This window comes from Pogoniulus pusillus, chromosome Z, assembly GCF_015220805.1.
Source record: "Pogoniulus pusillus isolate bPogPus1 chromosome Z, bPogPus1.pri, whole genome shotgun sequence".
NCBI lineage: Eukaryota > Metazoa > Chordata > Aves > Piciformes > Lybiidae > Pogoniulus > Pogoniulus pusillus.
In genome coordinates this window covers 70,571,860-70,586,864 of record NC_087309.1, presented here as the reverse complement: position 1 = coordinate 70,586,864, position 15,005 = coordinate 70,571,860, and the positions used below count along the sequence as shown (strand labels likewise).

The 15,005-nt window shown below is 38.0% G+C and overlaps 1 protein-coding gene across 1 annotated transcript in view; it reads right to left on the bottom strand.

Moving 5' to 3' along the window:
* VPS13A (vacuolar protein sorting 13 homolog A) overlaps positions 1 to 15,005 on the bottom strand; it is a 109,778-nt gene that overhangs the window by 16,571 nt on the left and 78,202 nt on the right. The window contains 9 exon segments of the mRNA XM_064140625.1: positions 4,192 to 4,306; positions 5,705 to 5,828; positions 6,085 to 6,130; positions 6,454 to 6,617; positions 6,724 to 6,799; positions 7,179 to 7,292; positions 8,747 to 8,828; positions 8,942 to 9,087; positions 10,767 to 10,880. Coding sequence (XP_063996695.1) covers positions 4,192 to 4,306; positions 5,705 to 5,828; positions 6,085 to 6,130; positions 6,454 to 6,617; positions 6,724 to 6,799; positions 7,179 to 7,292; positions 8,747 to 8,828; positions 8,942 to 9,087; positions 10,767 to 10,880 — 981 coding nt within the window.

The following is a 15,005-nucleotide window of genomic DNA, read 5'->3' as shown; positions in this document are numbered from 1 at the left end:
AGCATCATCTTACTTTCAAGACATCTGAGCTAGTCTGGTAAAATTTCAATAGTTGGGGGGCTGGGGGAAGTTCCTAACCCACATCACAGTCAAAAAATTGTTACGCTTCTTTCTAAAGCATTTTTTTGAATGAGGAAAAAGTATATTCTGTTATAATTGCCTTGTAAGACAGGTCATTACAGAAGAAAACAAAAGTCTTATAGGCTAAAAAAGATATCATTAAGAGGCCAAGAAGAAAAATGTCAAGTAACATAAACAAACGTTTCCCAAACCTACGCATAGAGTCATGCCTAACAATTTCATCAACTTTTAGACATGTGTTCTCAGCATTGAAGACCAAAATGATTTCCTGTATTCTTCAAAGAAATACTTGAAGCCAGATTCTGCCTGAAGTATTCAAAATCCGCACAACATTGTTTCAGGCAGCAACCGACTACAATGCAGTCTTCCACCTACTTTGCCAAGACATCCTTTTGAGGTGATTGTAGCAATGCACTACCTGTAGAAATCTTAAGCACCAACAGCTAAAACAAGCCCCAAAGTTTAGTTTGTCCCTTCTTTCATCTGGGAGATTACAGGCATCTATTCCTTGGCACACTACCCAAGAGAGCAGACTGTACAGCAGCTTTTGAAGGGCACTGAGCCAGAACAAGCAGTCTTACAGAATTTAGTGGCTCTTCCTTCATCAGAATTCTGACAGCTGGAAGACAGCATACAATGAAGGACATCGCACCCTCTTTGGTAAATACATTTCATCAGTTCTTACTGCTTTATAGAAATTTTACTTCTTCAGATGTTGACCAATGAGTTAATTCTTGCTACAGTACTTACTGATAGGTAAACATCTATTGCAAGATGTCTTTAAAATGCAGTACAAAAATACAGATTTAGCAATAACACCAAAACAAAGAATGAGAAAACCATGCAAGCATTCTTGTGAATACAAAGTAATTTTTAAAGAAACAAGTAATTTGTAATGCTGTAATTTATAATTTACCATACAGAATTACAGTGGTTCATTGAGGCATTTCTCCCACACACACCCCTCCATGTTTAGGTATGTAAGGATAAATACTTTGGCATGTTAGAGGTGTTTTACTACATAGAGCTTTGTGTATGTACTATTATTTTCACCAGCTGTCTGGGATTTTGTACAGACTTTAGTTCTGGGTTAGACTTCTTATGTTGTTGTTGTTGCTTCAACAACGAAAATGTTCATTTAGGAACCAAATTAATATGGCTACAAACAAAAATAACTAAATAAATAATTATTTCACACATCTAAGCATTCCACAGAATATACAGAATAAGTATTTTAAAATTATGGGGGGAAAAAAAGTTAAAATTTAAAAGTTTGTAAAATGGTCCTTGCAAAATATATGTATTTTATCATTTAAAGACTTTCATAGACCATTTCATGCTTTTACATAGTCTAGTTCCAAGAAACAAAGAAACAATGTTGGAACAGAACAGATGAATCCATTTTAGATCTACTTTTGATTTGTTTATTGTTAAAAAGAAAAACAGACAAAATACTTTAAAAATATGAGATCAATAAACAGTCAAACAGCATTTTAACACCAGTAATGACTGTACAACTCAGTAAAGTTTTACTAAACACATTTTAAAGCATTGCATTCCATTCCATCTAGCAAATTAGAAATAAAACCTGTCAGACACTTACAGAATTTCAGAAACATTAAATACACTTCATAGAAACATTACTGAAAATAAATGCCATGGCATTACTACTTCTTCATATTATTCAATACTATTTTCATCTAATGTTCAGTTTTATCTATAAAACTACTTTTATTTTATTTTTTTGCTCTTCCACTTAGCACTCATCATGATACAGTTTATTTCCCCACAGTTGTTCTTTGTTTTTTTTTTCCCACAGCTTTAAAGGTAAGAATTTAGTATAAGACAACTTCAATTTCTCTATGGGAATTATAGCAGCAACATTTAATACTTAAAGGTCAAAAGAATGTGACAAAAGCCACGAATATATCCAGTCCATATCATCCTAACTCATCATCATCATCATCACTACTACTGTGAGTCTTAGTCCATTCCCTGTAGGCCTGTCTTTTCTGAAAGCATGGTAAGGAAAGAAGAAAGCAGAAGTATTAGTTTAGAAGTATTAATCTCTCTAGCAAATTTGCAAAACAAAATCTCACAAGACAAAGAAATTAATCAGTGACATCCTAGTTTAGCACACAGCTTGAGAAAATTAAACCACCTATATCCTATCACCTCTAGTCGTCACATAAAATGTCTAAATCACAAAAAAGTTTTATTCTGATCTAATCCTAGAACACAGTGGGGCCAGTCACCAGATCTGCACATACAGAAATAGCACAAAAAGGGAGAATCATCTTTTTTGCCATGTAAGAATATATTACACTATGTAAACTGCTTCAGCTAGAGGACATGTAATGCACTGAGTCTCATGCAAAACAAACAAGTACCTCTAGAGCCAGAAATATTAAGAATCAAAAAGATTAGAACATTGAAGGGTAAAATAAGATTCAGACATCAAGCACACTGTGTTGGAAATTAATAGCTGAAAAACTTTTATGTAATTCACCATTATCTGACTCAACAGTCTACAGGGAGACTTGCAGCCCTGTCTGGGGATTCAAAAAATGCTTCTTTTTAGTTTTGCTTTAGATTCTTCAGTAGTGAAAGCTAATATGAAACAATTTCCACCCTTAGCTGCTCTCAAATCGTGGTTGCCACCTGAAAATAAGACTAGAGCTACACAAGGCAATAATACCTTTATGCTTTTTTAAGCTGGAAAATGGAAGTTGGTGGTGCTGTCCTCAACATCACCAGAGAAGAAATAGAATTAGATGTTACATCACATTTTTTCTGGGAAACTGGTAGAAATTCTACTAAAACGCAAACATACAAACATTTGAAGCAAGAGCTCTGTAAATTTACTAGCTAAGTCTGTGCACCAGAGCTGACTGATAGCTTGCTAGCATTTTTCGGTGGTACTCTAGCAAACAGAAAAACTGCTATTTCAGAATTAATTTTCTTAACAAAAGAAGAGAAAGAGTTAACAATAAGCCTGTTCCATTCAGCAGCATGCCTTAGTTAAGGTAGCTTATAAAAGTAGATCTGCAACAGTAGCTTTAAACTGGAGAGCATGCGAAAAAGCGACTTCATTAGAAGAAAAAAAAGACATGCCAACTGTTACTGAAGAACTTTCACAGTCTGCTAAACCAAATCATCAGTGAATATTAGGGCGAGCATAGCTGAAATGTCTCAAATAGGACCAACCTCTTATACTAGAAAATAAAAGACACACTAAAGAAATGGAGAAGAAACAGAAACAGAAACAACCAGATTTAAGCTCAACATAAACCAAACAGCTGTGGGTGTTTTTTAAAGAAATAAACCAAACCAAAATAAAACTCCAAACCCACAACCCACCAAAGGCTGTCTCATTCTTAGCTACTTCTCCAAAAAAAGGTTATTTCTGTGTGACTTCTCCGACAGATCACTGGCAAACAGTGAATCCTTCAATGTGTATCTTACAAAGTTTTTACATTCATGCAATCACTACCTACTTTTATTTCTTATGGTTGAACATTTCGAAAATGCAGATTTCACTCCAACAGAGAAATCTAAACTTTCTAAGTAACATAACAGCTGGAGTTATTTCTCTTGATACCCGTCTCAAATTTGCCTAACTGGCAGCTGAATTATTAAATAGTAACTGTTCTTCATGTAAACAGTATTCCACTTCAAAACTGTTCACTTGCTTTCAATGGCTGTAGCATGACATATATGCAGCTACTCTAAGTGTATTTAAAATGCTGGCTTTCATAAAACTTGGATTTAAAAACCACTGCTAAAAATGGGTATTATAAAATTACTGAAAATAGATCTTTGTGTTTATCATAAAAATATCAAGACATAAACTTTCCAAGATGCTCTCTATCTTGCACAAGCCTCTACAGATATACTGGTATAAACGATGGTGTCTTTCTCAAAAGTTGTGCCACAGAAATTGAATCACCAAGGAGGTCACAAGCCTAAGAAAGTAAATGAAACTTTGTGCCTACTTAGTCCATTGGTAAAGGGTCATAGGGAATTTGAGAAATGGGAAATTCTGTTAAATATTTATTTCAGTATTTGAGTTGTTAAAATTTATGTCAAATTATCTTTCAATGTCTTCACCTGTAACATCTGACTTCCAGTTCCATCTCTTAATCTGTAAGGTCTAATAACTCCATCTTCACCAAAGAAGCGAGGTGGACGCAGGCTTATTACATCTTCTGATGAATCTGCGACTCTGACAACAAAATAGCAAATTTAAGGTATATGTCAATATCTCTACTCAGCTATAATATTTAGGAAACGTTCTAAATTAATTTATGAAAACTGAATTCAAGTACAGCTGCTGTAATGTATCATACTTTTGTGTATGTATCAACATTGTGCAGATACTCTATCAAAGACTACCAGATTTTACTCAGAAATCTATTTCAGAGAATGGTTATTGTAAAATTAGCTGGCACAGGGTAGCACACAGCTGCAATACTTAGTGTGTAAGTACTGTACTTCCAAACTACAAAATTAAAGACATCTGTGCCACACAGAACTTTTCTGAAACTTTTCTTGCATTGCTGTGCTAAGGAATTTAGTTGAAAACAGAGACTGGCAACCTTATGGCACCAAAAATGCTCCAGCTCACGAAGAACAGGGCCATTAAATAGCTGTACTCAGATGAAGCTACTAAATGTCCCCTCAAAACACTTTCTCCTACTTTACATATTACAGTGTGACACAATCTACAGCAATGCATTTATTAAAGTGAGACTAAGTATTCAATACGCAGTCCTAAAAGTTCTCAGACTGAACAACAGTAGATGGGCTGGCACGACCAAGTAGTCTTGGAATTCATCTCAGAGTAGTAACAACATAAAAAGTAACTTTTAATACAGCTGAGAAATCCTTTTTACCTGTCAGCAAATTAAGGAAGATCTGATGTCGTGTTTTTTGAACAAGTTTACCATGAGCCAGCAGTCTCTTCAGGATGCAAGGCCAGCTGCATCCTGGGATGCATTAAGAGTATGACCAGCAAGTCAAGGGAGGTTCTCCTACCACCCTTCTACTCTGCCCTGGTGAGGCCACATCTGAGTACTGTATCCATTTCTGGGTGGGCTACGATGATGATTAAGGGACTGGAACATCTGAGAGGCTTTGGGGTTCTTTGCTTGGAGAAGAAAAGACTGGGAGATCTTATGAATGTTTATAAATACCAAAAGGACAGGTGTAAAGAGGATGGTGCCAGTCTCCTTGCACTGGCAGGACAAGGGGCAATGGGTGGGGGGTCCTCCTCCACAAAGACTTTCAAAATCCACCTGGACACTTTCCTGTGCACTCTCATCTTGGTGAACCTGCTTTATCAAAGTGGTAGCACTAGATGATCTCCAGTGGTCCCTTACGAACCCTACCATTCTGTGATTCTGTGAAATGCTATCAACTATGCACGTTTTTAATGAGCCACCTACTTATTATACAAATAACAATATGGGTGAGGTCTTTTTTCCTATCTCATCTATATTAGTGACAGAATTGAAAGATCCAGAAACACTGATGCAGAAGTGGTATGAAGACAAGATACACTACTGCTTCTACTGCTGGCTGTTTCATGGTGTATGTCATTCTTCATAGTTATTTTACTTACTTTTTAATACCCTGGAAAGTGCTGCTTGCCATGTCTATGATTCCTCCAGTGGGCCTGGCTACTGCTCCCACTAAGCCTTTTCCAACACCTTTGAAAAACCCAGCTGCTCCTTCTTTCTGAGCTCCTAAAAGAATTTCATACATTATAAATTGTTATGAACCACTGAGTTTTCTAACAATTTTAGCAAACTTTATTAATATTTAATTACATTACCTGGTATGCCTCCTCTACACAAAGTTCAAGGAAACAACATATATACAAAAAGCCATTAGGAGTAACAAAGATTTTTATCAAGATTTTTAAACTCAAGGTTTATAATGTCTCATCAAATATTAAAAATGTACTATGAACTGTTAAAGCAGCAGAAGATCTAAACTCACCTCTTATTGGTTTTGTAACTATTCCTGTTATGCCACTGACAAAACCCTAACAAAAGAAACAAGAGACATCACAAATGTGGTTTCATATTGTATCTTTTGGTTTTCTTCACGTTTTTTTTTACTACTTCCATGCTGAATAGGCTAAAATTATATGTGTTGCAGCATTCCAAAATTCACTACAGGTTAAAAGAACTAGAGGCACCTACTTCACAGCTCCTTGTATATTTTTCTTTAAAACTAACACTTGGCTGTGTCCTTCTATTTGCAAAACCAAATTTAAGAGTAACTAATAACTACAGCAGCCTCTATGCTTGTTACTTTTGTCTGAATAAAATTCACTAATCTTTGCATAACTATTTGCCTCCTTACAGAAACTAATCCTTTTCCACCACGAGTGATACCCTCTCTCAGACCAGTGGGCTGTTTATTCATGGCTTCTCTCCTTTTCTGCTGGTAATCTTCATCCATAGTTATTGCAGCTACTCCTTTTGCCATAGCACCAGTGATTCTTGATGCAGCACCTGCCAATCCACCTAGTGTAAAATAAAACAAAGCAAAATGCCAGTGCCATTTATATCTGCAAATATCAGTTATATTACTTATTATTAGGTATGCTACCATGAAGACACTAAAACTTACCAACAGCTCCCCCTACTAGTGCTTTAAGTCCTAGTGCCATTCCTTCTATAAATTCCTCAGGACCCTGGATGGCTCCCTAAGGAAAAGAAGAATCCATTTATGCTAAGCTTCAAATAATATCAGCTGTGTATTTAAAAAAAAAAAAGTTCTTTTAGAAAGTGCACCTGTGAAAGGAAGGCTGAAGTCTGCTGATGTTAAGGCAAATTAAAAAAAAAAGAAAAAGGTAGGTTTACTTTAAAATTAAGTACACTAAGGAACAGTCTTCTGTGAATTAAGTTAAATGGACTACTCTCTCCTTTTTATCTCACTTGGATTTTCCAGTAACTTTCCTGACACTTTCAATTTATTTTTTTAATTTCTAATCTGCATTTAAAATCAAAAAAGCTCTTAATATGCCTGCATTTTCAGTACAATCCACATACTTCATTTAACAAGAAGGCAGCAGAGAATTTTACCTGGTAAGGTTCATAGAAAAATGCTTCAACTCCTTCAGATAAGCCTCTGATGAATCCAAACGGATTACCCAAGACATCAAGGCCAAGAATGAGAACATACATCTGCTTAATAGCCTAAAATATAAATAGTTATTAGCAAAAATATTTCAGCTACAATAAAACAAAGACAAAAAATACAGTATACTCAGACTGAAAAAAAGTGAAAGTAACTTGACCTAAAACTATTTTAACATTATTTTTAATTGTTTTAAACCTGCAAAATTATTTGGAAAACTAAAGGACCTTACACTGAGTATCACAGTATCACAGTATCACAGTATCATCAGGGTTGGAAGAGACCTCACAGATCATCAAGTCCAACCCTTTACCACAGAGCTCAAGGCTAGACCATGGCACCAAGTGCCACGTCCAACCTTGCCTTGAACAGCTCCAGGGACGGCGACTCCACCACCTCCCCGAGCAGCCCATTCCAGTGTCCAATGACTCTCTCAGGGAAGAACTTTCTCCTCACCTCCAGCCTAAATCTCCCCTGGCGTAGCTTGAGGCTGTGAATGAATGTTACTTCTGACCAGCATTTCACAAATAACTGCCACTGATGTTCTCGAGGTCTTGCATAGCAAGCACATAATCTAGATTTTGCTCATACTGCAAGTCATGATTTGGTCTGCTAGCATCATATGCTAAGGAAATTTAGGTAGTGTTTTGCAGTGACATTAATCTATGTGAAACATAATTAAGTTTGTATGAAACGCCTGAGAATGTCCTAGGAGATTTCAAGGTTTTCCTTCGAGAAAAGGAAGGGGTAGAGAATAAGAGATAACTCACTGCCCAATTACACAACTCCATCTGTAGGCTTTTTCTCCTAGAAGATGGATAAAGCACTAAATCAACAGGTCCAAAAAATCTTCACAGAATGGCTTATCAGTGATGGCTGAATGGAAAGCAACAAATTCTTTTATGTAAAAAGAGAGACAATTGCTGAATTGTCTCCACTGAACGACAAGACTTCAACAGTACAAAAAACCCAAAAAAGGAGCATAATTCATATTCTGCTAATGTCCAAGGGGCAATGGGTGGAAGTTGAGGCATAGAAGTACATGGAAACATGAGGAAAAAATTTTTCACTGCGAGGGTGACAGAACACTGGAACAGGCTGCCCAGGGAGGTTCAGGAGTCTCCCTCTCTGGAGATATCCAGCACCTGCCCAGATGCATTCTTGTGTGATCTGGTATAGGTGATCCTGCTGTGGCAGGAGGGTTGGACTTGATGATCTTTTGAGGTCACTTCCAGCCCTTAACATTCTGTGATTCTGTGTGTTCAACAAAAAGCATTAATATTTCAAGACTAACTCTGCAGAGCTGCATTGTGCTTGCTCTCACTATCCATTCCTGCAAGTTTTGTTATTCATGACACCTTGACTCTAGTCATAACTTGGAAATGGCACTTCCCACCAAAATAAAGGCAACAGGATCCTGAAAATGATGTCATTTATTTTCACAGTACCCAAGCACACTGTACTTCTTTCAAAATATAAATTAACAAATATATGGAAATGTACTAATTCTAACCTGTTTTGAATAATGTCTTGTAACTGATGACTGGAGCTGTTGTCTAGTACAAAAGTGATAGTTGAGCTCAAAGAAAGCCAACCTAAACAAATACAAAAGTAAGTCCTTATTGTGCAAAGCAAAAAAAAAAATCTAACATATGCAGTATTAGATTAAATTTTGGAATTAAAACTTTTTACCATATACTTAACCTACTTAAAGACTACATCTTGTACATCAGTGAGGGTGGCACCTATACTCTTCAGCAGGAGATTCAAGGACTGAAGTGGTATCAATTCATTCTTTCTTTCTTCTTTGTTACTGTCTTCTCCACCCGTACTGAGTGAAAAGCTTAAGTGTAACTAAAGGATAAACATGAGATTGGGAAATAACATGGTTGGTTATTAGAAGTACTGCATTTCTATTTTCACAGTCTTCTAGATGATTTAAAAATTGAGATTAGACTTTTCTAATCTGGCTTCAGCACAGAAAGCGTAAACACATTATGTTGTAGGGCAATGAAAAACCATTCACATTCGACATCAAAGTGGATTACTGCAATGATCTTTCAGAAAACAGCAACTTGAAAATGTTTTACTCATGTTTTCACATAAAGGCTTCAGGCTATTTCAGCTATAATTTAGATTATTAGCTTATTCCCAAAACATTGTTTCTGTAACTAATACCCAAAATCAAAGTAGAATGAAAACGTTAACACAGGGCGGTATCCAAGCATGAACGAAAAACAAAAGCCTACAAATTAGCAATTATTAGCACACATTTCACAGATGCTAAATAAACACTGGAATGTGTTTATAAGAAACCCTCCACCTGCGCAGAATTGAATTAGTCAAAGCACTTGTTTCAGAAACTAAAGTGACAGTCTCAAAACAGAAAAACACCCAAGACAATTACTCAAAGGCCTCTGTAGTGCTTGAGTGTATTCAGAGGTTCCCAAAACTGCCTGTTTCTGATTAGCTTATTTAAAAAATACATTGCCCATCCTGCAAAATCATTGCATTTTAATATACAACCCTGTATTGACTTCAGAACTGTTAAAGACCGAGCTTAGACTGATATTCTGTCCTATCTCCTCCATGTAATTTTTCTTGTCAAATATGACCAAGTACACTAAAAAATAAGTTTTTGTTTACTTTCTTTTAAAGTGTTTGCTTAGTTATCTTAACACATAAAGGGCATTCTACGTTGTGATGTCCTGAGCAGTTCTTGAGAACTAGAGGCATACCTATGAATACCTAAACCCAGACAAGCCTAAATAGTTACTCTTTACATATAGCCAAGCATTTCCTGACATTACCTGTTCTAATAGCAGACTGTTTCTAACATCTTACCAGGTACTTTAAATTAGAGGTGAAACTCAAACTGTTCTTTGATCTACTTTCCATTGGATGGAGGAAAGATCCTCTTATTAAAACTGCTATGGACCCTACAATTACCATCACAGCTTTCACTGTGTCATCTATTCAATAATCAAATCAGCCAGGAAAAACAAAGGCTAGGAAGATAAAAATGCATGAGTTAGATTTGGACAAACAGGCTGTTATTTTCACGTAAGTAGTCATGCTATCCAACAGCTGTACCTGAATGTTTATGGGAATGCAGAAATAGTAAAAAAAAAAACCCAAAACTGCTTTTCTACTTACTAAGTAATTAAAAGGCAGATCATGTCACTGCACAGTAATGCTGGCTGTGTATCTTTTTCAGAAATAACCTAATTCCCTCACACAGTCTGCACACAAACAACAGCATTTTGCAAGGATATCCTAAAGAATAATATCAACAAAAGAATTAATGTGTAGGAAAGGGTCATAGACAGGAATGAAATAATGAAAATTAAAAATAAATATTAATGTAGACCTCATATAAGTTAATGGTTACAATGAAAGCACTTTCCCAGGACACTGAGTTTATTTTTGATCACTTCTTCGCATCTTTATTTCCAGTGCCTACTATCCTGCAGGAGACAAAAAAATGTTTCAGTTAGAGAGCAAACACAATCTGTACTATGAAAAAGGCATACCTTAATGGGAGAGATATGGAAGTATTCATACAAGCTGATTTGTGACGTATCCATTGATGACACACTCATCAGTTCTTCCTGAAGAGATTCAACATCCTTTTTGAAAAGATCTAGCTGTGGACACATTTAAAAAGGAAAAAAAATATTTTAAATGTAACAGTAAATAGAACCATTATGCATTTGCTACTGAGATGCAATACATTGACTAAACTGCTTGTGCTTTGCTGATCTAATTTTTTTTACTTAGAGCCAACATTTTACAGCACTTTAATTTGTTGCCTTTTTTTTTTCCCTGTGCGAAGAGGACGAAACATAAAAAGGCAATCCTACACATGTCTATTTAACAGTAAAGAGCATTTTAAAAGATTAAATCTGTTTTTATATCAAAATCAAATATCAAATACTTTCAAAGTAGAATTGGGGCAATTTTTACCTGTGTCAGAGAAAACGCATACACATATATCCTTCTGAACACCTCGTAAGTTGTGTAAGTTTTTTACTACAGAAACTAGACTAAAGACTGATTTCCTTTCTATAGAAACCAGATATTCATATACTCTGAGAAGACCTCCATCTAGCCCTTCTTTCCTTCAAAAGACAGTTCCTTTAAAACAGTTTTTGTAAAATCCTTCATAGATTGGTCAGAATTTTAAATAACACCATTTCTAAACACCTAAAAAGAAAAGACTCAACCAGTCAAAGAGAATAAAGTTGCAAACGAAAACAGTGTCAGGTCCTTTCAGAACAGTAAACCCAGGTAACACCTTGCTATGTAAACCAATCAAAACAGTTAACATACTAAATGTTAAGTTGAGATCAAATCCTAAAAGTACGTCTTGCAATTCTACTAAAAGTCAAAGTACAGAAGAGGGCCTTCTATAATCTCTGGATTCCAGTCACACCGCTCCTGATATAGGCCAGGATGCCATTGGCTCTTCTGGCCACCTGGGCATACTGCTGGCTCATCTTCAGCCTACTATCTATCAATACCCCCAGGCCCCTTTCTGCCTGGCTACTCTCCAGTCACTCAGTCCCCAGCCTGTAGCTCTGCTTGGGATTATTGTGGCCAAAGTGTAGAATCCTGCACTTGGCCTTGTTAAATCTCATCTCATTGGCCTCTGCCCACCTATCCAGCCTGTCAAGGTCCCTCTGCAGGGCTCTCCTACCCTCCCACAGATCCACACCTGCTCCTAGCTTGGTGTCATCTGCAAACTTACTAATGATGGACTCAATCCCCAATTCAAAGATATTGAACAGGACTGTGCCCAGCACTGACCCTTGGGGAACACCACTAGTGACTGGCTGCCAATTGAATGTGGCACCATTCACCATCACTCTCTGGGCCCAGCCTTCCAGCCAGTTCTTGACCCAGCACAGAGTGAAGCCACGAGCTGCCAGCTTTGCCAGGAGCTTGTTGTGGCAGATGGTGTCGAAGACTTTGCTGAAGTCCAGGTAGACTACATCCACAGCCTGCCCCACATTCACCAGGTGGGTAACCTGATCATAAAAGGAGATCAGGTTGGTGAGGCAGGACCTGCCCTTCCTAAAGCCATGCTGGCTGGGCCTGATCCCTTGGCCATCCTGTAGGTGCTTTGTGATGGCACCCAAGGCAACCTGTTCTATAACCTTGCCTGGCACTGAGGTCAGGCTGACAGATCTGTAATTTCCTGGGTTCTCCTTCCAGCCCTTCTTGGGGATGGGCATCACATTGGACTGCCTCCAGTCTTTGGGGACCGCTCCAGTGGGCCAGGACTGTTAGTAAATGATGGAGAGTGTCTTGGCCAGCTCAGCTGCCAGCTCTCTCAGCACCCTAGGATGGATCCCATCTGGTCCCATGGACTTGTGAGGATTCAAGCAGCTCATCAGGTCCCTTACTTCTTGCTCCTGGGGGACTATACTGGTCCCTGACTTCATCTGCCAGCTCAGGAGGCCAGCTTCTCTGGAGACAACCTGTCCCACTATTGAAGACTGAAGCAAAAAAGGTGTTGAGTACATAAAATACAACACTTTTTTTTTTTTTTTGCTAAACAGTCATGCACTGAAAATCAATATTATTCATTAAACTACCACAATAATCTAGAATTCACAGGTATTGCCAGTTTAATCTACATTCCCTTACAGAAAAATACAGCAACATTTCAGAAACAATTCTAAAGTAACATTACTAATGTTCACCATAACTAAAGTAACATCACTACTGTTCACCTGCTTTAAGGAACTCTTCAAATTTCCTCACAGGTCACCACTAGATTTACTCTTCCTCTGACCAACCAAATGATCAGGCCCAGTCAGCATATGTTGATGAAGGGCAGGTCCTGCTTAACAAACCTGATCTCTTTCTACAATAAGATGACCCGCTTAGTGGATGAGGGAGGGGCTGAGGATCTCATTTATCTGGACTTCATTACCACTGTGTATCACAGCACCCTCCTGGACAAAGTGGATGCTCATGGCTTGGATGGGGCAGATGCTTTGCTGGGTTAAAACTGGCTGGACAGTCCGGCCCAAATAATGGTGGTGAGTGGAGTTAAATCCAGTTCATGGCTGGTTACAAGCAGTGCTCCCCCAGGTTCAGTAGTGGGGTCACTTCTCTTTAATATCTTTGTCAATGATCTGGATGAAGGAATTGAGTGCACCCTCAGTCAGTGTGCAGTTGACACAACTGGGTGGGAATGCTGATCTGCTCGAATTAATCTGGATAGGCTGGATCAATGGGCCAAGGTTAACTGCATGACATTTATCAAAGTCAAGTGAAGAGAGCTGCATTTGGGTGACACCAACCCCATGTCACACTACAGGCTTGGGGCAGAGTCGCTGGAAAGTTACCTGGCAGGGACAGATCTGGGGGTGCTGGCTGACAGACATCTGAACACGAGCCAGCAGTGTGCTCAGGAAGGGCAGCAGCATTCTGGCCTGTATCAGGAATAGTGTCTCCAGCAGGAGCAGGGAAGTGATCATACCCCTGTATTTGGTACTGCTGAGGCTTTAGCTTGATTACTGTGCTCAGGGCCCCTCACTTGAATAAGAATATCAAGATGCTGGAGAACGTTCAGAGAAGGGCAACAAACCTGGTGAAGTGTCTAGAGAACAACTCTCGTAAGAAACAGATGAGAGAACTGGGATTTTTAGTCTGGAGAAGAGGGGAGACCTCACTGCTTTCTACAACTACCTTAAAGGTCAGCCTCTGCTGCCTAGTGTCAGATGATAGAACGAGAGGAAAACAGTCTGGAATTACACCAAGGGAGATTTAGATTAGATATTGGGAAAAAAATTCTTGACCGCAAGAGTAGTCAGGCACTGGAACAGGTTGTTTAGGGAGCTGGTGGATCCCTCATCCCTGGAGGTGTTCAAGAAATGTGTGGACGTGACACTCTGGGCCATAGTTTAATAACATGGTGGTCCTAGATTGACAGTTGGACTAGATGACCTTAGAAGTCTTTTCCAACTGAAACAGTGCTATGACTCTATAATTGTGTTTTTAAAGATGTTTAGTTAAGCTTATGATGTTTAACAAAACTGGACTTGAGAAAAAGATACACTGGTTAGTTGTGCTTCAAGAGCTTGTAATGAGAAGACTACACAGAAATACACATTTAAGTCTTGATTTAGTGAAAGATGCTTCTCACTGGAGAGGATCCAATTCTTAACTTAAGACCAAGAGACAAGAATTCCTAAGTCAATAAGCAATTGGTATGTGTGTGAATCTTTCTGAAATAGTAGTGCCACTAGGACTCTGCCAAGAACCCATAGGCTTCAAATTACAATATTGGGAAAGACAGACAGAATTAAGAAGAATCAACTAGATCTTCATGCCTGATAACTCCAAACTCAAGTTAATCACGTAGGTATTCTGAGAGCTGGGCAGCACATTTTGCTTTCCTTTAGTACAGGCCAGAAAACAAGCTATAAAATATCACCAAAATCAGTCTTCTTTTTAAAATTCAAAACACAGAACTCCATATGCTTTATGGAATTACATGGAATCACGGTGCTTGGAAAAAACTCTAAGGATTGAAAAGTTCAAACATTCTCCAACTGTACCAGGACCACTGCTACACCATATCTAGGTGACTTAAGTGCACGCAGGGATGGTGATTCAACCAGTTCCCTAGCCAGCCTGATCCCCTGGTGTAATCTGATGTCATTTCCTCCTGTCCTATCACCATCAGGAAACTGAGGGTATATTTAATACAACAGCATAGTGCAATGTATTTAATATAGCATGTAATATAATGCATT